This window comes from Mchenga conophoros, linkage group LG2, assembly GCF_057382185.1.
Source record: "Mchenga conophoros isolate Kocher_MC1m ecotype Shallow Benthic linkage group LG2, M_conophoros_male_GT1.1, whole genome shotgun sequence".
Taxonomy (NCBI): domain Eukaryota; kingdom Metazoa; phylum Chordata; class Actinopteri; order Cichliformes; family Cichlidae; genus Mchenga; species Mchenga conophoros.
Genome location: NC_140527.1, coordinates 18,619,902 through 18,643,478, shown reverse-complemented (window position 1 = coordinate 18,643,478; position 23,577 = coordinate 18,619,902). Strand labels below are relative to the sequence as shown.

General features: G+C 47.4%; 1 protein-coding gene across 4 annotated transcripts; it reads right to left on the bottom strand.

Moving 5' to 3' along the window:
• Positions 1 to 793: 793 nt before the first annotated feature.
• Positions 794 to 18,911, bottom strand: arhgef37 (Rho guanine nucleotide exchange factor (GEF) 37). Of its 4 annotated transcripts, XM_085287411.1 has the most exons (18): positions 18,183 to 18,911; positions 17,459 to 17,541; positions 14,827 to 15,196; positions 13,639 to 13,838; positions 13,341 to 13,439; positions 12,027 to 12,481; positions 10,868 to 10,997; positions 10,216 to 10,363; positions 9,925 to 10,124; positions 9,718 to 9,848; positions 7,786 to 7,890; positions 7,177 to 7,290; positions 6,641 to 6,810; positions 6,010 to 6,157; positions 5,804 to 5,932; positions 4,835 to 5,030; positions 4,479 to 4,648; positions 794 to 2,758 (listed from the first exon to the last, which is right to left on the bottom strand). In XM_085287411.1, the coding sequence occupies exons 6-18, from the start codon at positions 12,468 to 12,470 to the stop codon at positions 2,540 to 2,542; spliced, it is 2,304 nt and encodes a 767-aa protein (XP_085143537.1). In that variant the 5' UTR covers positions 12,471 to 12,481; positions 13,341 to 13,439; positions 13,639 to 13,838; positions 14,827 to 15,196; positions 17,459 to 17,541; positions 18,183 to 18,911; the 3' UTR covers positions 794 to 2,539. The 4 variants fall into 4 exon arrangements, with proteins under 4 accessions (XP_085143537.1, XP_085143527.1, XP_085143554.1 ...); XM_085287401.1 differs by lacking the exon at positions 14,827 to 15,196; XM_085287428.1 differs by lacking the exon at positions 14,827 to 15,196 and having other exon boundaries at positions 13,341 to 13,436.
• Between the last annotated feature and the right edge of the window lie 4,666 nt (positions 18,912 to 23,577).

The window sequence follows — 23,577 nt, the reverse complement described above, 5'->3', positions numbered from 1 at the left end:
CTCAAAGCACACTGTGTTCTGTTGATCTTATGTGCTGCACAATAATGTTTAATATTTAGTATTTACTGTCATATTCCCATATATCATTGTGATGTTGTTTATTCTATTACTCTTGTTTTCTTCTGCTTGTTTTCTTTTTTCTTTCTCAGCAGGTGATCCAGGTGATTGATATATGCATTTTTTTTTTCTTTTTTTTTTTTCTTTTTTTTTGCTGCCCATTCTGTTGGTTTTTGTCTTTTGCCCTTCTCCCCCGTCCCTCTTCTCAGCTGTTTCTCTTTCCCTCTTTCTTTCTCCCCTTCTTTCCCCCAGTCAAGTCTGTCCCGTATTCAGTAAGTGAAAATAAAATAAACAATAAAAGGTGAATCAAATGGACCATTACGGCAAGGCTGGGATGGTCAATTTGGTAAAGTAAATCCGTTGGGCATCTTTCTTTGCCTTTAGACAACAATTCTGATGGCAAAAGAGCCAAACGGGACAGGCAAAACAAAAAAAACAAAAAAAAACAAAAACACTGGCGTGTATGGGGACTGCTGCCTCTGCTGGACACCAGAGGAACTGCAGGTTCCTCTTTCAGCTTGTTATTCAGTAGATGGCGAAAACTTGTAGGCTGTGTGCAAATGTGCACACTGATGATGATGATGCATGAACAAGAACAGCTGTGTCTCCAGATGTTTAACTGTAAAAGGGGCTGAGTGGGTGTGGACCCCACAGCGTCGTAAATCATCACAAATATTCAGGTGCTTCTTCTCACAACTAACATCTGATTATGAAATGATGCAATGCCACAAAAAAGTTTTGAGTTTAGTTTTATTGAAGCCACACTCTCTGCTGCTGCTCAGCCTCCCACCTGCTGTGTGACTGAGTTCAATATCACAACTGTGGCAGCTCAGCAGAGGTCACGCAGCTCTGCAGCATCGAGGAAACAGAATGACTCAGCAGGACCGACTGAGCAGCAGGTTCGTGAAACCACACAGAAACAAAACAGGAAGTACACACTGTGGCCACGATTACCAAACATGCATACACACACACACAGTTAGTCTGATCATGCACACACGCTCCGAGTCTCTGCCTCCCTCTGGTGGTGAAAATGAGAACAGCATGTGAGGAAGATGCTGACCAGAAATGTTCCCTCTGTGGTTTCCGTGTGCGTATGGGTTCAAATATCTACTTCCTCCAAATAAGGAACGCTGCAGCTTCATCTGCACGTCTGTGGAATTAAAACTTCCCAAAATAACTGAGGAATGAACCGCTCCCCTCATCCTAAACCGGGCTCTGAGGAGGGGAAATCAGGTAAATGTTCTCAGGCTGAGGTTTCAGTCCATCTGACTAACCCTGAGGACATCTGGTATTTTAGGAGAGAAGAATCCTCCTCCTCCTCCTCCTGACATTCAGCCTGATGGGAACAGCTGAGCAGCTCTGACTCTCGGCCTCCCTCCCTCTGCTCCACGCTCACAGCAGCTGAGGCTGCTCAGCCCCACAGGAGGAGGCCAGGAGAGAGTCTGTGGTGCTCAAACATTCAAGCTGTTGTTAGCTGCAAAACTACTTGAGCTCAGCTTCCTGTTTATGACCTAAGAGCCAATCAGGAGGCTCAGAGATGCTTTCAAATGATTCTGACCCAAAAGTGCGGGAATCAAGAAATGCTGCTGCAGCTTTAGTCCGGCCGAGCAAATGCCACAGACGTGACCTGCACTGACTGAGCCGTATCCATAGCAACAAGCATCGTCAGGTGAATGTGAATGCAGGAGGAGGTTATTCTGTCCTGACCCATTTCACTCCTACGTAAAACTCTGGAATCAAAGTACAACGAAATTTAAATCCGCTCATAGGCAAAGCAGAAACTGCCGCTGTCCTTCGCCCCTCTCCCAGCTGCTCCTCCTGCTGAGTCTTGTTCTTCCTCGGCCTCGGAGACGTTTCACATTTACATCACATTACTCAGTCTGAGATGATGAGAGCGCTGTGTACCTGTCAGCGCTGCTGCAGGTGAAGAGGGTTCTCACACACACACACACACACACACACACACACACACACACACGTTACAGTTAGCTTGAGAGAGCTCACACCCTGCATGTATGCAGCATCACTCTGAGGTTCATGGGAAATGAGCGCTTCACCGTACAGCAGCCATGAAAATCGTCCTTCATCTTAAAAACAGCTTTGTGTCCTCGCCGCACACCGAACATCGTCCAAATGTTCAGGCTGTTTGAGGTGACACGCCGTCAGAGCTTCATGGCGTTACAGACGCCATGTTTGAAGAGCGTTCTTGGATGATTGTGCATGTTAGTGCAGAGATCACTGCAGACCAGTAAACCTTCATTATTAAAGCTAAAGTCAGTAAACTTCATTTGCTGCTCCTGAAGCTTCGATCCTGTGCACGCTGCACAGGAAGTGGAAGCAGGAAACGCCACAGGAGAAACTTTACACTTCCATTCGTAAACTGGATAAAGTGGCAGGATTAACACTGAGACTGTAAACAGCTGATCCCGGGAGGCTCTTCCATCCATCCTCTCATCTGCACCAGCTGCAGTTTCCCCCCCTAAAGGAAGAAGCCGGGGTTCGGGGGCAGCCCCGCTCCCACGGGCATGATTGCCAGGTAGTTGGAGGGCACGTAGCCTCTCTGACCTCCTCTGACCTCCACCAGGCTCCACTCGGGGCTCCCTCGTTTGTCGTGAGGCTCCAGGATACGAACGGGTTCTCCGGCCCGGAAGGATACTTCGTGTTTGGATCTAGCCGTGAAGTCGTAGGCGCCCACAACCTGGAAACATGAAAAAAAAGCAGCATTTAACAGTCTCCGCCTCCACACCGTCACTTGTATCCACACATCCTTCCTCCATCACGTACATGCACCTCCTGGCTGTCAGGAGGAACACACATCATCAGCGTTACAGAGCCCATCTGTGATTAAGCTCCACTCAGTCGCTCCTTTCATACCTGCAGACCGCACACAGGAAACAGAGGCAGGAAGTGACAGCGTCTTCCCTGACGGCGTTTAAATAAAGGTCAGAACAACACTGCGAGTCGCAGATGTTTCCAGCTGCAGAGGCTGATACAGCAGCATTACACACATCAGTGTGTCATCACACATCACACACACACACACTCGGCTGTAAACACCAGCGTGGGGTCGTTACTACCACCTGACCCGGCTCTTTCTAATGAACCGTGCTCAACAGCAGCAGCGCTTATTTTGCACTGAATTACGCTCAGAGAAGTGCAACGCATCAACACGAAGACAAGAAGAAGTACTCCGAGCACACATCGTCACGTGTAAGACGAGGGCAGCACAGAACATATCTTCTTCTACCGTTTAAGAAACAATCAGCAGATGATGGTATAAAAACCGTAGGTTTGAGAGACCGGTGTGGACTGCGCCTCTGAGGTACAGAAAGACAGCGTGTGAGGACAGGTGGACACAGGCCTGCTGCTGCTACTGAAGACGTGTGCATGCACTGGCACAAAGCAGATCTTTCCATGAACGCCTCACAGAATACCCACGGGCTGTGGGTGGAACAGGATTGTATCTGACATTCTTACTGATTCAAATTCAAATTCAAATTCAAATTTTATTTGTCACACACACACAACCATACACAGTATGACATGGGGGTGAAATGCTTGTAGCTGTACAATGCCCGACCATTAAATGACAGAAGAAAAGTTCTACAATATTTACAATTTACTACAAAAATCCCTACAAACCAAAATGATCCCTACAAACTTGTGCAAACACTGAATGAAAACGTGAAGCTTCCTTGGATGCTGTGTTGGAGCATCAGCAGCGTGTCGTAGGAGCCCAGAGCGTGTGACCGAGTCAGATCCACGTGAAGGCTGTTACTGGGTGGGCCAAACACTGTAAACACTGACAGCTTAGACAGGATCCAGTATCAACAACAAGCTACCTGTCTTTAAATCACCTGCTCAGGTAGAGCCACTCTGTGTCACATTACTGTTCAGGAGCAGACCGCTGAGAGTCCGGCGCTCCATCTAGCAGCGTATCAACGCGTACAAGGATGTGACAGCATCGCATTTGCTGTGCACAACAACAAATTCAGTCTTACTGTCGCGACCAGAGCCGTCCTCTGTGCTGCTGCATGCTGGGACGGCCAGTAACAGGCAGAGCTGGACGCTGTCAAGGTGGAGAGGAGGGTGTTGTCCAAGATAAGGACAACACCTCCCACCCACGCCACAACGTGCTGGCCAGTCACAGGAGCACACGCAGTCAGAGACTGACATTACCTATAATGCACCACTGAATGACACAGGACGTCATTCCTGCCCGTTTGTATATATCAGAGCGAACTTTGTAACATGTTGTATTACTTAATTAGTTCAGTCTGTTCTTATTATCTCGGGGCGACTGTCGGGATTATTAAAGTATTCTGACTGCAGCTGGATGATCAACCTGCAGCCCTGCGCTGGTGGACAGCACGTGGCCTCCGTCTCCTGGACAGTCTAATGCAGAGGAATTCAATTACCTGGAAGCAGGGCTGACTCATGGGCAGTGGGGCATTGCCCGCCGGGCTGTAGGAGTGTCTTCTGCGTGCGGTCACGTCTTCTGTCAGGTTCGGGTGTGGTGAAGGGGGCGGCTCGTCTGTTGGCTGGTGATAGCGAATGAGTTTCGAGGCAGCAGCGTAGCCTCGCTTCCCTGCGTGAAGATGTAAATATAGTTTAACATTTATTTGTTGACAGTGTCAGACCAACCCGGTGTGCCCTCACAGAGCGATCCCATTGGCTGCTCGTCTGTTTCAGTTGCAATAACAGCGGCTCGCCAGCAGATGGCACCACAGTTCTTCCTCTCAGGTTTTAGTGCAAACGTCATAAAAAGTCTCACCTCCTGCATCGACCAGCCACCTCCTCCTGTCTCCACGGCTGTCGGCCTCGCTGATCACTGCCACCAGCTCGCCCTTAGTCAAGTTCAGGTCCAGGTCCCGGGTGCCCACGACCGTGCTCATCACCTGGAAGATCTTTCCAGAGCCGTGCTTATCCGTTAGCTGCTTCAGACGGCGCTGAGAGGACGGGCTGAGAGGCTGAAAGACACGAGCAGACGTCAGATCTCAGAGAGGGCAGAGCTGCTGAATTACTCACACGTGCTCAAATTTACCTGGAAGGTGTTCAGAAATGAAAACAATGGCTCAGAAAGAGACACTTCTGGTTCTGCAGCTGCAAAGTTGAAGAACCAGAAGTGGCACATTCACCGCTTCCTCGTCTCTGACTCATTATCGCCTGCGAATGACGTATGATGGTGATTCGCCACATTCTTCAGCCAGAACCTTGTATTATAACCTCCAGCTAAGTGTGACGTGACTGGAACTTCAGATCTTTACTGGGACCAGTAGCTGAACCAGTTCACACAAAACACGCGGCAGAACAGGAAATACAGGTGGCGTTTTTTTAGACAGATTACTTCAGGAACGATGCTCGATGCTCACACAGCAAACTCCACTGCCCCCACCGAACACCAACAATCTCAGGAAACTGAAGCTCAGACTGGGAGCGTCGGTGTGACACCATCGCGTCGGTGTGACACCATCGCGTCGGTGTGACACCATCGCGTCGGTGTGACACCATCGCGTCGGTGTGGTTAAATATTCGGAGAAGGATGTTTGCTGGATGATAAAATCACTGTTATATTTTTTATTCTGACCTTTCAGCAGTAACCAATCAGCTGAAACATGTCAAACATGTCTGAGGTCAGCTGAGTGGTCCACTGTTGCCCATAGTGCTCTGTAGCTTACAGTGTAAAGCTCCCTGAGGTGGTTTGCTGCTGTATAAATGAATGAAAGCCGATCTGAACGCTAACCTGGGCATCTGGCGCGTTGAGCTTGTCCTCCACCATTCGACATAAATGCTGCAGCCTCCTCGCTCCTTCCAGCACCGAAGACTCTGCCCACTCCCAGAATGCACCAGGAGAAAGGCTGCTGTGAGGGAGCTGCAGGGAGACACGTGAAGGATGAGCACAGATATCCAACGTGTTTTTGTGCATCAGCCTGTCTGTAAGGACGTCACCTGCTGAGCGAAGCTGTGAAACAGCTGCTCCATGTCTGCTGCGAGATCTCTGTGCAGACAGCTGAACGTCCCCAACGTGCTCCACATCATCTGCAGAGCCAGCCCGTTAAACTGAGGGAGCTCCGTCAGGAGCAGTGTGTTCAACGTCCTGTCAGGAGGAGAGGGGAGTAGAGGAGGTCACTCGCACGATCTGATATCCTCGTGTTGGTGTTGTTCCCAGATCATCATACTAAATGTTGTTCCAGGATCAACATCGCAAGTGACCAATCAGAATGTTGTGACATCATACTTTTGCGACTTCGGGAAAAACTGGCGTAAAACAAAAAACTGTACTTAAGCTGCATGAAACCGCCTCTGTCCGCCGATCAACGGACCCTAACCCTAACCGTAACCCTTTAATAAACAGTGAGCAGAATTGATATTGTCCTTGCAACATTGGAATTTCATAAATGCACGAATGGCTTGGCGCGCAAAAGAATAACGTCACAACAATGTGATTGGTCACTTGCAATGTTGAACCTGGAACAACATTTTCACGATGGTCTGGGAACAACACCAACATGAGGATATTAGATCATCCGAGGTCACTCACAGCTCCAACCATCAGGAACCAACAGAAACCAGTTCCCACCTGTACGTGTTGGCCACAGCCTGCTCCTCGTAGCTCAGGTTGGGTTTTCCTTCGATCACCTCATAGTCGAGCAGCTTGTCGAGTCTCTTCCTGATTAGGTTCCTCGGGCCCACCAGGAGGTCCCGGAGAGCGCAGAGCGGCTGGTGGATCAGCTTCCTCATCCTCTTCTCCTGGAAGAAGGAACAAAGAACAGATCGACATTAGCAGACCGTCGTTCACTGCATCATCCTTTCACAGGGGGCAAAATATGCATGTCCACCTCTGCAGGCGCTCAGAGACACAGCGGCCTGTGTCTGACCTCTGATCATGTTCTGAGCGTGTGCAGAGGAGATCGGAGGTGGGATGCAGACCATCCACCAATCAGAAGCTGTTTACACAGAGAGAAGTCTGTGATGTAATCTGTAAAGTTTGGTGCTGTGTCTGTAATCGCAGCTCATCCTGTCCTCTTAACTGGACACGAGCTGACAGGATGCAGTGCTGCGACATTTCCTGCACCTGTAAAGACCGCAGCACCGTTCTCAGAGTTAATCACTCACAAACATCGGGAGGATCCACTGTCGAAGCGCCGTCGTGATCTCTTTGTAGCAGATCGGTGCCTTTTCTCCATCCATGTCCAAGTCAAAGTCCTCCGTGCGGCAGGACAGGAAGCCCTGCAGAGCAACCACACACAGCTGAGCACTTGGCTGTCCAAACACGACTCGCCGCCCTCAGCACGTTATTTTACAAACCAAACATGTACAATCAAACACATCAGAGTGAAGCTGAAGCAAAGAAACGTTTCTGAGCATTTCTTAAAGTCTGTGTTTGTGCTGCAGACGGAGAGCAGGAGATGTGGGCGGGTCATCCTCGCTAACGTCTAAACAAGCTAAACAGCAGAGAGATACAAAGAGCTGAGTGTTGGTGTGAAGGACAGAATGAGGAAAACAGAAAGGTACGTGTGTGTGTGTGGCCTCCTGACAGAGACTCACAAACTCATGACTGCACGTCTGTAATTATAGCGTCTGACCGTGAGTCACAGCCTGAAACAGTGACTGCTGCAAATTTATGTTTTACAAATGAGTTTATTCAGGTTTGAAGTTTTAGTCAATAAAGTCCACTAAAGCTTTGAAGTCGAGAGCCAAGACAAAGTGTGACCGTGAGTTTACCTGGAGGTGCTGCAGGTACATCTCCACGTTGTCCAGCAGCTCCAGGATGCCGTTTTCCAAAACATAGAAGAATCCTTCCAGGGCATCAAATTCCTCGTCCACCAGCTGCAAGACATCCAACACACCGGTCTAAAGAGATGCTCTGAGCTCACACACTGCTGCGCTACATAAACTAGCTGTGTGACACACTGCTTTAAAACGTGTAGTAATGGGGTCAGTGTCAGTAGGAGCCAGAGGTTCAGAGAAGACCTGCTGTTTGTGAGGCGCAGCCAATCAGAAGACATTTGTCTTATAGGAGGAGCACCGGGATGACGCACAGAAGGATTACTGTGAACTGTGGATCATGCAAAGCTGCTCTGGTGGAGTCCAGGAGTGAAAACAGCAGGTTACAGCTCATGCAAAGCCTCAGTCAATCATACACTGTAATGATACATGTGGAAAGATCAGCAGGGGGAGCAGGCTGCAGACAGGAAGTGTCTGATCAGACCTTCCACTCTCCCTAGTCCACAGCTGTGCTTCCACCTAACAGCATTTGGTCGATCAGACCTGCCAGTGGTCACCTGAGCTTCACACCAACACAAATGCATGTTAGTGTAGCCCGGCTCAGACTGATGCTGATCTCCCTGAGCCTAGCTCTGACGTCTATCTCCATCTCCCTTGTACAATCCGTCTCTGGACCCTTCCCAGATGAGTGTGAGTGAGAGTGAGCAGGGTGTGGACTCTGGATTTGGACTGAGCGTGCATTCCCCTTTTTCCCAGCCCCCTTCTCCCTGCCTCACTCTATACATGTACACATCACCGGTGTTGTAAATAAACCCACTTGTCTGATTCCACAGTTCAGAGTCCAGCGCCAACAAACTTGACAGTAACTTACTGCAAGACATCGATTGTAATTTTTATACTCATGGAGGACGTGTGCTGTACAGTCACTCTGGCTCGGACGTTCACACCCACTGTGAACACAGCAGTGGCCTGGGGAGAGTGGAAGGTCTGATCAGACACTTCCTGTCTGCAGCCTGCTCCCCCTGCTGATCCTTCCACACGTATGATTACAGTGTATGATTGACGGAGGCCTTGCATGAGCTGTAACCTGCTGTTCTCACTCCTGGACTCCACCAGAGTGTCGTGGTCTGGGTGGTTTTCCACAGCATCGGCTCCTCCCCACTGGGTGGAGTCTTTGTTGTTCCTCACCTGATGGCAATCGTACCAGCAGTATTTATGACCGGCGCACTCAACTGGTCTTCGCCAGATTATCTGCCAACTTTAGTCAGTTCTCGGCCTCATGTCCATTCCTTGGTGACTCATCGTGTGTATTAACCGTATCTCTGTTTTTCTCGTCAGCCTCTGAAACCCACCTACCAAGTTCTCCTGGATACCAGTTTGCTGCCGCCGGTAATCCCTCTCCGTTTTGGAACTGCCATTCTCTCCTGCCTGCCTCCCTGCATTGCATACAGCACCCACCTGGACCTCTCCTGCCTCCCCCTCCATGCAACCCCACCTGCAAGCTTTGCCCTGGCCCGCCACAGTTTCCCCTGCCCAGTACCTGCACCCAGTTATCCCTGCCATCTAGTTATCATCACAGTATTTTCTCTCGCCTCAGACATCTAGTTTATGTTCATTGATTCTAGTCTGCACTTTCTGTTAGCCTCTGAGCATTGTAAAATAAAATCTCTTTTCGTTACACCTCACCCCTGGCCTCCGGTTTTGAATCTGCACTTGAGTCCATCCCATTTCCACGGGCCACTGTGCCATGACACAGAGCAGCTTTGCATGATCCACAGTTCACAGTAATCCTTCTATGCGTCATCCTGGTGCTGTCTGACACAAGCTGTTTTAGCTCCTCCTCCTTTAAGACAGCATTCTGCTGATTGGCTGCTCCTCACAAACATGTGGGCGGAGCTTCCTGTGGATGAGGCTCAGGGTTCGGTCTACCTTAGGTTTGAGTCCGGCCTCGTGTTTGATCTGCTGACCGAGCCTGGCGGTCTTCTTGGCAATGCTGTGGGTGTTGAGGCGGACGATCTTGTCCTTGATGGTCAGCATTTCCGTCTTCCTGTATTTGTCAGCTAGAAAACACGAGTGACAGTTAAAACCTTCTGCTTTTTCACGCCAACATCCGGCCCCATTAGTCACGCTCCTCACCGACTTCCCGGAAGCGCTTGTATTCGTTGATACGACAGTTTAAGGCGACAGAGGTGTGAGCGGTCTGCTCCAGCAGGGCGTAGGCCGGGTGGGAGGCGTCGGTGTGCTTCTGGATGGTCTGCAGCAGCAGGGGGTAGCGGGCAATCCGCTGCACGGGCATCACCAAAAAGAAGCTCAGCGACGTGGCGTTGACGTCAGGCCTGAAGGTGAAGAGAGACACAAGACTCATCAGTCAGCTCCTCGGCTCTGAGCACTTCCTGTCCAAGGCGATACGAGGCGCCGTAAACTTACGCCGCAGCCTTGATGACTCTGACAACCTCGTTCCACAGAGCCTCCTTCTGTTTGTAGCTCTTCTCCACCTCCGTCACATGATTGTAGTGCGCCAGGTACTCCTTATAGGCGGCTTCCATCTCTGATGACAGGCTGAGAAACGAGTCACCTGTCAGCGAAGGAAAACACACCTTTACTCCTTTACAAGAAGCAGCAGAATGGAAGTTTTAACGTTCATCACGGGAAACGGCTGTGCCGAGTAAAGAGCGAAGACAATCATCATTTTCACTGTCTACCTCCCGGGTTTCTCGATGATGATCATCTCGTGTTTATCCAACAAAAACTGTGAGAAGTTAGAGAAACATCAGCTTATCAGACGTCAGAGCGCCACAACGTCTGACTTTAAGGTGGACTTTACATGCTGAGCTGGTCAGTGAAGAAGAGTCTTCCCCGGAACAAAAACAAAGAGGTGACACCTGTGTGATTCAGGAACTCACCTGAGCTGAATCACAATACTCCATCTTTAAATTTGTGTCAATAAAGAAAAAGGATAAGAGTCAGAAAAACAACAAAGAACAACCACTTCCTGTTTGACTTCCTGTTTACAACGACAGAAAGACTGAAGCTGTGAGGGTGACACGTCAAAGTAAATGTCTGGTGTCAGGTCGCTTACAGAGACTCTGCAGGAAGTCAGGCTCTCCAGACTGAAGCTGCTTCTGGTCCAGCAGGCTCAGGAGACGGCTCGATACATCGATCACCTCCTCAATGTGCAGAAACATGCTGTCCAGTCCAGCTGGAGGCGGCTTCGGTCAGAGCAGGTGGAGGGGAGACAGAAAATAAGGGTTTTTACCTGATATCAGACACTTCTTTAACCCCAAAGTCTGAAGGTTCCCCATTACAACCCATACGCTCCCATTATAACCCATATTACCCATTATAACATATTGTGTTCATGTATTTTGAGTATATAAAAACATCTGAGGAACGCTGAAAAAGTGATGGGGATGTGCTGCAGCAGCGTCAGAGCTTGGCTGACCTTTGACCTCTGATAATAAAGATGGATCTGTGCTCATGCTGGACAGACGGGGGCGCTGGGCGCTGGGAGGCTGAACAATGCACAATCCAGTGGCTCATCTGTCTCACAGAGCCGCCATTCACTCACGCCTTCACCCTGCTCCCTTGCTGTGTTTCCACAGCTCAGCTCTTCTTGCCCATAAAGCCTGATTTCATTATGTTTTATGAGGCCTCATTTCATTAGCACAGTGATAATAAGCTGTCATTTAGCAGTACTAAGCAACAGAACAGGCATAATGAAAAGCAGGTGATAAGAAGCCACTGAGAGGGCGCAGGATGCTAAAACCTTCACCTGCTGCACAGGTGAGCAGTAGCTTTACGTTCAGCCACTTTCTTTTTGCTTCTTTGTATTGTCACTATCAGAGTTTGTCACTGTGACTGTATACACCCCCCTGCATTTATTCACTGCTTATTATTAATCTCTGTCCCCTCCCTCAGCCCTTCTTCCTCCCCAGCTGGATGAGCTCGATGAACAAGTGCTTGTTCTCAGACGTCCTTGTTGGGGTGTTCTCTGTATTATTATATATTATCATTATTTAGCTTACAATATAAAGCAAATTGAGGCCACCGCTGTTGTGATTTGGTGCTATATAAATAAAGCTGAAGCAGCTCTGCATGATTCACAGTCGATAATAATCCTTCTGTGTCTGATCCCAGGGCTCAGTGAAGGCCCTAGGGTCGCCCTCCGTCTGAAACAAGCAGTTTGGCCCCTCCCCCTGCTTCCTGCTTCGATGGGCAGGTGTGTTCCTAGGTCCTACCTGTAGCTGCTGCTGCAGGTTGCTCCTGATGGTCACGGTGCTGAGCTGCAGCAGGCGCAGGTAGCTCCTCTCAGACTCCACAAGCTCTTGGATGGCCAGTTGTTGCCTCTGGGCCGCCCTCTCCTTGGCTGCTGCCTCCTCCTCCTCGGCCCTCCTCTGGGTCTCTCTGGCCTCCTCTTCCAGCCTCTCCTCTGATAACGAGCTCTCCTCTGAGAAACTGTCCTGAGAGGAGAATCGCCGAGCAGCTTTTCCATCTTCAGGTGGCGCCTCCACCACTACAATCACCCCTGACTCAGGCGTCTTCTCCTCTGAGATGAACTTTTCCCCTCCAGTTTGATCTTTGCTGCTTCCAGCTGTCTGACCTGCAGCTCCCAGAGGAGACCGAGCAGACGAGGCTGGTTTAGGGAGAACCAGTGGGAAGGACAGCCTCCTGGGCACCTCCATGATGGAGACGGCTGTGAAAGAAACAGACTGTCAGGTATTTCATTACATGTCTGAGCATTTTGCTGTCATCAGTCTGCTCTGGAGCTTGCAGACTTTACATTCCCTGATGACTGAGAGGACGGCGCGCTGTCTCCATGGGAAATAACAGCAAATGACAAAGACTCACACAGACGTCCTCAGCCTGACACAAACAACCAGGTCGCCAAAGAACAACTTCAGCTGGAAGGAGAGTTTTCAACCAATCAGCACTCTGCTCACACACAGCATCATCATTCGCAGGAAGAAAAGCACAGAGACGGTTGCAGTCGCCGTACAAACACAGGGCACCTACACGTCATTTAAACTAGTGTACTCTACCACTGTTAATCAATATAGATCATCAATAACTAATAAAGATAACTCTGAACTACAGACGACAGAAACTAAAGAAAAAGATTTTCCAGCACACACACACACTGAATAAATGACTGAGGAAGTGTGTCTGCACGTCTTTCAGTTTCCTTGAGAGGTGAAACGTCTTTAAGCAAACTTAAGAAGTCCAGACACACCCCGAGCTCCTTAGACTGCAATGACCTGGATGACTGAGAGCCTTCACAAATAGTCAGGAAGTGTCCACCCCCCCCCCTCTCCACCACCACGGCTGGAACATCTGGGGGGGCACGGTGACCCACAGAGGGGATAACTGAGATTTAAAATCCTCAGTCTAAACAGCCCCAAAGCACTGCCTCTGATGGTAAACTCCTTCACCCTCTGTAGAAAACCGATGATTCACAAATAATCCTGATCACCTAAAACCCTCAGACCGGGTCTGAACCGGGTCAGAGCCATTTTTATGCAGGCGGGGACAAACTGAAGGAAGCACACGCTCACCTTTAACCCCGAAACGCTGCGATCCCCTCAGCTCCGATCCTCACCCAGCTGCAGCGTCCTCGCTCACTCCTCTCCCCCGCTGCACTGAAGCAAAGTCTGCTGCAAGGACAACACACAGACAGACACACACACAGAGTGTAACTTTCTCCACTGACTCACACACACAGGCCGTGTGTGAGGAAGGGGGATGGGAGTGGAAAAGAAGGTGGGAGGGCTCACACAGGACAACACACACACTCGTGCTGCTGAGTAAGCTGAGTGACTGCAGCAGCTGGTGGGGAGAGGAAGTGGCGCTCACCCAGACAGAAACTGATTGGCTGACAGATCTTCAGACTGAAGGGAAGGACCAATCAGAGGACATGTTGATGAAACACGGTGGGGTCCATGCAGCAGAGCTTCAGGCAGCAGAGGCTGAAGTTTCCCTCTCACAGGAGACAAAGTGCTGTGGGTCCTCCTCCTCCTGCTCCTCCTCCTCCTCACAGGGATCACTCAGATTCTCTGAGAACAAAGAGGGTTTACATTTAGGTTCTCTCTGACCTCTGACCCTGACAGGAAGTGAACACCACCCCAAACATAAAGACTTTATCCTGTATTGTGAGTGAACTGCACATCCAGACTCTAACAGAGCAGCTTTGCCTGACTCGCAGTTCAGAATAATCCTTCTGTATCTGATACTGCTTCATCCTGTGTGTGAAAGAAGCTGCTTTAACCCCGCCCCCTTCCAGACGTCACTAGAGGGCAGTGCAAACACGGCAGGCCGGGTGGGGTGACAAGGAGCAGCAGGCTGACAGTAAGGGGGATACGTTTAGAAACAGAGAGTCAGATCTGAGGTCTGCAGCACATAGCAGGACTTCACCTGATCCAGGTAACCCCGGTAACTCCAGGTTTCTGTGAAGGGGGTTAAAAAAAATAAGCTGATGCTGTGAACCGAACCTGCTCCAGATTAGCGATCAGCAGGTATGAAATCCCCACCCAATCAGATCTCAGGAAAACAACGTCCCCGTTCCTAAGGATCCCTCAGAGCGTCGACAGCAGCAGGTCTGAAGTCTGTGTGACTCCGAGTGACAAATGTTCATTCTCAGTCACAACTTTGATGCGATTCGTTTTGGGTTCAGTTTCTGTTTCATAACCTTTAACATGCGATTCGGCCCTCACACGCACACGTGCCGCGTTTCTAACGGTTACTGACTTTACAGACATTTATTTGATAAAATGCCTGAATGATGGATGGTTTCCTGTCCAGGCTTCAAACTTTATTAACACACACACTGATGCAGAGCTGCTGACACTGACCTCTGAGTCGTCTTGGTTTTATACTTTATTCTTCTCCTAACATAACTGTGATTGGTCAGATTCCGCCAACTTTCAGGTGAGCGCCCTCGTGCCTGGATCAAGAAAGCCATGTTCAGTCAGCGGGCTGGAAACCGACCGCCCTGATCTCTGACGTCAGGATACCCGGGGAACCGAGAGGGAACGGTGGACTCACCTCGTAGCGCACACCATCCCATCGTCCTTCCTCAGTGACATCATCCAGGTCCAAGGGCAGGAACAGCTGACAGAAAGCGCCTCTCACTCGAAGCTTTCACTTCAGTTTATTATTCCACAGAGTTGGTGTGCGGCGCAGGTTCACACCTTCTCAGCCCGAGCTTCAGCCTGATGACCAGCGTGTCAGTGGGAATAAACAGGAAGACGTTTTCGTGCCGCAGCCCGGCAGGCTGATGAGATTCACAGCGGCGTGTTTGGGTGAGTGTGCAGGGCGGGAGCGGCTTATCCTGCTCATAACATCCTCGGAAATGTGGGCAAGGAATGCTGCGGGGCCGGATTCGGTCAGCTGATCGGCTGACGATTCAGGTGTGCTGCAGGAAAAGAAAGGCTTAAAAGTGACGTGACACTTCAGGCATTCACCACCTGCAGAGCAAACACGCTGCTCAGAGTCCAGAGCTCGTACGCTTCGTACCTGGAAAGCTTTCAGAGCCGTGCACATTCCAAGCCGGGATTAGACCACGCCTTCATATTAAATCACAGCAACTATGACAAACCTGAGAGTGAAACATGACACAGACAGGCCTTGTCGCTCCTCACCGATCCGATCGTTCAGCGAGAGGTTTCACTCAGCTGACAACGTCTACCTGTGAGCTTCCTGGGACGGACCTCTACATCAGCAGCAGATCCAGGGTTCCTGTCTCTTCTGCCACACTTCCTTCACACAGTGAGGAAAACTGATCCGATGCTTCGTGCTCAGTAAACTTCAATGTCCAATGACTGACTCTAACAAAGTTTTAGGTTTGGTGGGAACGCTCTCAGGCTGCGAGGTGACCTCAGGGAGAGGGGAGGATGGGGGAGGATGGGGGAGGAGGAGAGGATGCACTGATGATGGGCGGAGCTGCAGAGACGACAGGGGGATTCGCATCAGAGTGGATGAAAAGATGGAGGCAGATGATCCGCTGTGGCGCCCCCTACAGGCAGTGTCAATTTGGAAACGTTTATTTTACTGTTTAGTTTCAGTAAATATTATAATACGTGCTGTCGACAGGAATCTGACTCACAGCTGTACAAAGTGTCACCTGTCACACCTGACACACCTGAGCTCTCTGAGGTCTAAATCTAGACCCATCACAGCCTGACTGGACAGAGTAAAGCTACAGACATCTCAGTCTGGTTGCTATTGTTGTTCCAGCAGCTCAGGTGATGTCAGCTCGACTCTGACTCAGCGTGGGTGGATCGTGTCTCAGCCTGACCTCGGAGTCTGCGGTCACACTCTCCTGTCAGGCACGTCCAGTCGCCTCTTTGGGTCCACAGTGACCACGACCGGCCACAGAGTCACGTCACCACTGACAGAAACCGTCCAATCAGAGAGCAGAGTTCAAGCGGAGCGAGTGAATCACTCAGGAAACTGCTGTGAGTGTCTGTGACAGGGTCACAGATGTGTCACTGCTGATGTCGCTGATAGGGCTGGGTATCGTCACTGATTTCTAGAATCGATTCAATTCCGATTCACAAGGTCCCGAATCGATTCGATCCACGATTCGATTTAATTCGATTCGATTTGATTTAAATCTGGGAAATTTTGACAGTGAGAAATATTATAATTCAGATCAGTACATTTACATATTTTTGTATCAATAAAAAGGAAGCTGACACATGCAAGACTTTATCACAGGTGTGAGCGTCACAGCAGATACCTTTGTGTCAAAGTAGCTGAAGATAAAACACAGAAAAACATGAAGGTGATTTTCCTGGCCTGGGATTTTATAAAAATATTCTGCAGTACATCAAAAACGAACGAAAAACATTGATCACCTTATGAACATTACCTCTGAAATTACAGCGGGTTTTTTTACAGACACAGCTGAGCATTTTGCATTTTATATAATTTTAAAAAGTTTAAATTTGTTCAGTATTGAACAGCAGAAATGAGGTTGTCTTTTCGGAAGAATGTAAAAGGGAAAAAAACAGCGGCCGACAGCGCTGTAAACAACAGTAGACTTGTGCGTAACAAGCAAGCGAATAATGACGAAAGGGAAACTGTTCTTGAAGTACAGAGAGAGAGAGAGGGAGAGAGAGAGCTGTGCATCGCGGTGGAAGCAAAACAGTAAAAGTCAGAGTGAATTCATGATGATGTTTATGTGAAGCGTTTGGATCTTTTTTTGCTGCTGGTTCGGTCAATATTGTTTGGAGAGAGATCAAACTAACAGCTTTAGAATCGGCGCAAAAAGGGCGTGAACACAAAGCGCGAACCCGCCGAAACATCAGGATCAGCGAGCTGTCGGCTTTCAGCCCCGACCGTGAGAAAGGCGACATCTAACTGATTCTGATCCGCGGGTCGCGCTGTGTGTTTAAGTCTATGTGCAGAATCCGTGTTCCTGCTCTCATTTACTGTCTTAACTGTTTGGTGGTTCTTGAAATTTTGTGAGATGTCACCAGAGATTCTGGCATTTCGGGCAAAATAAATTTATATTAAAAAAATCGATTCAGGATTTTAATGAATCGATTTTACGTTATCCAAGCCAGAATCGATTTTAATCGATGAATCGATTATAAAAACCCACCCCTAATCGCTGAGCCGTGACCGTGTCCAGCTGCTTAAAGCGACGCCACAAAGAAGAAACACAAATTACCTTCATGGATCTTCATCGAGGACCGCGGGGACAGCAGAGGACTCCGCAGCACGGGACTCAGCAAACACCTGAAACACACACGTCTGCCGAAGCACATCAGGCAGGAGATGCACAAAATTAAGTTATTACTTAATTTTGTAAGATTCATGTGGCAAAATGGTAACAGAACTGAAGTCCATGGGCAGAGGGCTAAATCAACCCCATCATTTGTAGACTAAACCTGCTGATATTACCAAAGTGTTTATTTTAAGGAGAAAGTTTGGACTCTAAGGAAAGACATCTACAACATGAAAGTGATTGAAATAACACAATAAATAAGTCATACAAGGTTTGACAGAGATTGAATGAAACTATAAATGTGTTGAAACCATCAGTGTGTTACTCTGAGAGGATGGTGGAAGAACAGTGTATGACCTGACCTGTGTGTTTAATAATAACAATGAACAGCGATGTAACTGATGACTGGATACTGAAGATGACAGCGTCGTTAGATCTGAGCGCGGCGTTTGATTCAACTCCTATGACTCTGCTCGGCGCGTCGATTAACCGAAGCCTGGTCGATCATTAACGCGAGCAGGCGGAAACAAATCACGGACTGTTTTTCCGGAAAGTAGCGGACCTCCTCCTCCGCAGGTCTGCTACCCTCTGCCGTCCTCCGCTCAGAGAGGAGCGGAACCCCCTGACACCTCCTCCCCTGACACCTCCTCCCCTGACACCTCCTCACCTTCCATCCTCTCGCCTTCGCACCTCTCCGTTTCCTTTGAGCGCGCGCCGTCTCTCTCACCTGTTGATGTACTGCAGCTCACGAACTCGATCGACACACACACAGGACATCCGCTTTCTGCTCTACAAAATAAAAGCATTCCGGTTTTTCAGAATAAAAGCGGCTCACCGGTCTGACTTTCAGCGTGCTGTCACTGAGCGCATCAAGGCATCAACGAGGACTCACACAGAGGACCACCAAACACCTGCAAACACCTGAGTGATGACGTTCACCATAGATCGGCTTCACTGCTTCCTGTCTGTTAGAAACACCTCCGTGAAGTAAAGCATTAATTCAAATAAGGATTAAAAGACATGAAAACACTTTAAAGACAATAAATATATGAAATAAGTTTTAAACTGATACCTTTGGTTGGATTTCTGGGGAAATATTATCCAGTGTATCTGTCATCTGACCTCCAAAGGTACCTCCACATGTTCTCATGTGCTTCAAACCAGTTTCAGATCACAGCATGTCTTTCTGTCTGTCCTCAAAACGTGAGGAGGAGGAGGCTGATGAAGGCTTTAATTAACACACAGGCTCAGTTTGGCCTCACAGGAAGTAGTCTACATGTTTCTGTCCATGTTTGCTATGTAACACAGAGAAGGTTTCAATGTGAAGGCTGCGGATCGCGCTCAGTGTTTTCATCAGAGACAAAGGTTTATTATCGGTAAAAGCACAGACTTACACGCTCCTCCTGTTAGTCTTTGATTTTATTACTCAGATAATTATTATTGGAAGAAGACAGGAGAAGAGGGCTTATTATAAATAAACATGAAATGAGTTTTAGGCTCAAACTGGAGACCAAACAAAGATAAGCAGGCTCCTGTCTCTGCTCTCCTCTCGTGGTGGCACAGTGATGACAAGCTGCTTTTAAATAAATCAGGAAATGTGGATTATTAAATATTAGGTCTCTCTCTTCCAAGTCTCTGTTAGTGCATGACTTAATAATTGATCAACAAATTGATTTACTGAAACCTGGTTACAGCAGGATGATTATGTTGTTTAAATGAATCAAAAATCCGTCTGATTTCTCAGACTTTTTATCTGATTTAGTTCTGAGCTCAGATAAAATAATTATTGTGGGTGATTTTAACATCCATGTAGATGCTAAAAATGACAGCCTCAACATGGCATTTAATCTGTTATTAGACTCAATTGGCTTCTCTCAAAATGTAAAAGAACCCACCCACCACTTTAATCACACTCTAGATCTTGTTTTAACATATGACATAGAAACTGAACATCTAACAGTGTTTCCTGAAAACCCTCTCCTGTCTGATCATTTCCTGATAACATTTACATTTACAATAATTGATTACACAGCAGTGGAGAGTAGACTTTATCAAAGTAGATGTCTTTCTGAAAGCGCTGTAACTAAGTTTAAGAATATAATCCATTAACATAATCCACCCACTGTTATCATCTTCAATGCCCTGTACCAACATAGAGCAGAGCAGCTATCTGAACACTATCCCAACAGAGGTCGATTATCTTGTTAATAATTTCACTTCCTCACTACGTACGACTCTGGATACTGTAGCTCCTGTGAAAACTAAGGTCTCAAATCAGAAGTACCTGACTCCGTGGTATAATTCTCAAACATGTACCCTAAAGCAGATGACTCGTAATCTGGAGAGGAAATGGCGTGTCACATATTTAGAGGATCATCATTTAGCCTGGAGAAATATTTTGTTGCTTTATAAGAAAGCCCTCCACAAAGCCAGAACATCTTACTATTCGTCACTGATTGAAGTAAATAAGAACAACCCCAGGTTTCTCTTCAGCACTGTAGCCAGGCTGACAAACAGTCAGAGCTCCGTTAAGCCAACCATCCTTTTAACATTAACTAGTAATGACTTCATGAACTTCTTCACAAATAAAATTTTTATCATTAGAGAAAAAAATACCAGTAATCATCCCACAGATGTAATATTATCTACAGCTACTCTTAGTACCATTGATGTTAAGTTAGACTCTTTTTCTCCAATTGATCTTTCTGAGTTAACTTCCATAATTACTTCCTCCAAACCATCAACGTGTCTTTTAGACCCCATTCCTACAAAACTGCTCAAAGAAGTCCTGCCATTAATTAATGCTTCAGTCTTAAATATGATTAATCTGTCTCAGGCAGGACTCAGAATTGTGCCATTAAAGGGAGGTTTATTTACAACACCAGGTGACATATATACATATGTACTGTGACGAAGGGACTGGGACTCCAGGGTAAAAGTACAGGGCAAGGCTAACTCGTTCACACTCCTCTACACACAGTCTGTGACTGACACACTCTCAGTCCAGTCCCACGCAGAAACTCACTCATGCTCATCCAAACAGGGCCCAAAGGAAACAGGCAGGGGTCCAGGAAGGTCTGCTGGGGAGGAGCGCCACCCTGCTGGGGGAGGAGTGAAGAGGGAGCAAGAACCACAAAGAGAACACCAGAGAAGACGTGAGGACCATGAGACTATCTCTAATATTCACAGTAAAAAATCTTAGAAATATGGTGTCTAACCAGATTCTTACTCTGGATGGCATTACCTTGGCCTCCAGTAACGCTGTGAGGAACCTTGGAGTCATTTTTGACCAGGACATGTCCTTCAACGCACATATTAAACAAATATGTAAGACTGCGTTCTTCCATTTGCGCAACATCTCTAAAATTAGAAATATCCTGTCTCAGAGTGACGCTGAAAAACTAGTTCATGCATTTATTACTTCCAGGCTGGACGACTGTGTTATGGGAAGGCTGTGTGCAGGCAGGAGTGGTGACATGAAGGTAGTGATGGGACGTTCTGTATCGAGGCTTCGGAGCGTGTGTCGAGTAATGGAGGGGGCGTTTCCGCGAAGCGCGTATCGAGGCTTGCTTCATTTATGGGAGGAGCTGAAAATGATGACGTCCGAAGCCTCGCTGCCCGGCTGTACCACGTGACTGGTTCATGAAGTGGTTCGAACTTTGCCGCGAGATATGACAGCGATATAAACCCCTCAGACTTCATTCAAAAATGTGGGTGTTTGATGGAGAGTTGCGGTTAGTGAGAGTTTGGAGACAGTTTGGAGGTTTATGAGAGTGAGGAAAGTCAGGAGAGAATGGAGCCAGCTAAGAAGAGGAGGATGTCCTCCCCTGTGTGGGAACATTTTGATCTTATTCCTCCCAACAAGGTATGTAAATTTCTACAGAAGATGTATTTTCATGATACTGATGGTGCAATACAATTTATGTTGAGCTGTCTTGACTTTTGTACAAGGTGAAGTGTTTGCTATGTGCCAGGGAGCTGGGATATAACAACAACAACACCTCATCCATGCTTAGGCACTACAGAGCTTTGCATGAGAATAAGGGGGACACCGATTGTGGAGCAAGACCAGGTGAGCCATCAAATGCAATGATAATATAGGATGCAGTAATGTTACTAAATGATATAACAATATTATACAACTGTTATAAGTTACGTGTGTGATATTTATATTTGTGCTTTATCTTTATTGTCTTTCCTCAGGAGAACAATCTCAAATAGATGAAGACCTGGTCAGCATGGTGATTGAGGACTCCCAGCCATTTAGCATTGTGGAGGACAAAGGATTCAAAAGATTTGTTAAATCATTAAATCCTAGCTATGTTCTCCCCACTAAAAAGGTCATAAAAGCAGTGAAAATTTTGTTTTTACAGAATAAAATGTGAACAGGCAGGACTGAGGCTCAAAGCCTCAGTGTGTAGCTGTCCATACCTCAACGTTACAAAAGCACAACCACTGTCCACACCCCAACCACACCTCACCTCACAGTAAATGATCATTTCCATTTCAAGCATTTCCAAATAATCATTTCCCATACTGCCACTATAAATATACACAGTATACTGCCATCACTACAATATACATGTTTTACACACTCCTTTTGTTGTTGACATTTACAGGCTGTGTGCAAAATGCCACACTCTTCAAATTCATGCCAGCTATTATTTTTACGTCCAGTAGGTGTCCTGCTAGAGCAAATGAAGCTTCATGAAGCTTCGCGTTGGGGTGAACCAATTGGATGAAAAGCTTCAGTGCTTCATGGGGCTTCATCTGCCCATCACTACATGAAGGACCCAAAATGTAGACTCACAGAAATCAAAGGTGAACTTAAATACAGCTTTAACGCTGAACTCCAAAAAAGTAACAAAACTGAGACTACAAGGTAAACTTTACACAGACAGAACATACAGCAAAATAAGGGTAGATCATGACACGGACAAACTGAAACACAGGGCTTAAATACACAGAGGGAGCAATCAGGGAATTGGTAACAGGAGGGAAACACAGCTGGGGCAAATCAGGCCTAACGAGACACAGGAAGCACAACCAGACGCATTTACATGAGACAAGGACTTTCAAAGTAAAACAGGAAACATAACACAGACTGAACTTACAGACACAGACTCACAGGCAGGCACTACAACAGGGGGAACAGAGACGTGGGACCAGGGAGACACAGAGACATAAACCATAAGATAGAACTCTAAGAAACCAAAGACTACAAATGATAAATAATATAATAAACTCAAAACTCTGGGTCAACGACCCAGGCATCCTAAAAACTCCCTGAAAAGCCTTCAGTTAATCCAAAATGCTGCAGCAAGAGTACTGACAGGGACTAGAAAGAGAGAGCATATTTCTCCTGTTTTGGCTTCCCTTCATTGGCTTCCTGTTAAATCCAGAATTCAAAATCCTGCTTCTCACATACAAGGTCTTAAATAATCAGGCCCCATCTTATCTTAATGACCTTGTAGTACCATATCACCCTATTAGAGCACTTCGCTCTCGCTCTGCAGGCCTACTTGTTGTTCCTAGAGTATCTAAAAGTAGAATGGGAGGCAGAGCCTTCAGTTTTCAGGCCCCTCTTCTGTGGAACCAGCTTCAGTTTGGATTCAGGAGACAGACACTATCTCTACTTTCAAGATTAGGCTTCAAACTTTCCTTTTTGCTAAAGCATATAGTTAGGGCTGGACCAGGTGACCCTGAATCCTCCCTTAGTTATGCTGCAGTAGGTGTAGGCTGCTGGGGATTCCCATGATGCACTGGGTGATTGATTGAAGCAATAATTCTGAGTACAACACAGCTGAAACATAAATTTCAAATGTTTATGTTTTCCAATAACCAATCATTAAGGAAAACGAGTCTGTTATAAACTAAGAATCTGCACAGACACGTGTTATTACACCACACCTCATCCTCTTATCAACGTGTGTAAACAAACATAGTAATGTTTGATTGTGTTATAAAGTTCAAACCGTTCAGCTCAGACCTGACCTTAAAACACACACACACACACACACACACACACACACACACACACACACACACACACACACACACAC

Bases quoted from the DNA above. Each gene is read 5' to 3' on its own strand.
- arhgef37 (XM_085287411.1), bottom strand. From the start codon at position 12,470: ATGGAGGTGCCCAGGAGGCTGTCCTTCCCACTGGTTCTCCCTAAACCA. The intron at 10,364-10,867 runs GTAAGCGACCTG...CTTCGCTGACAG, and splicing joins TGACTTCCTGCAGAGTCTCT to GTGACTCGTTTCTCAGCCTG. The intron at 6,158-6,640 runs GTGGGAACTGGT...TCCTCCTGACAG, and splicing joins GCTGTGGCCAACACGTACAG to GACGTTGAACACACTGCTCC.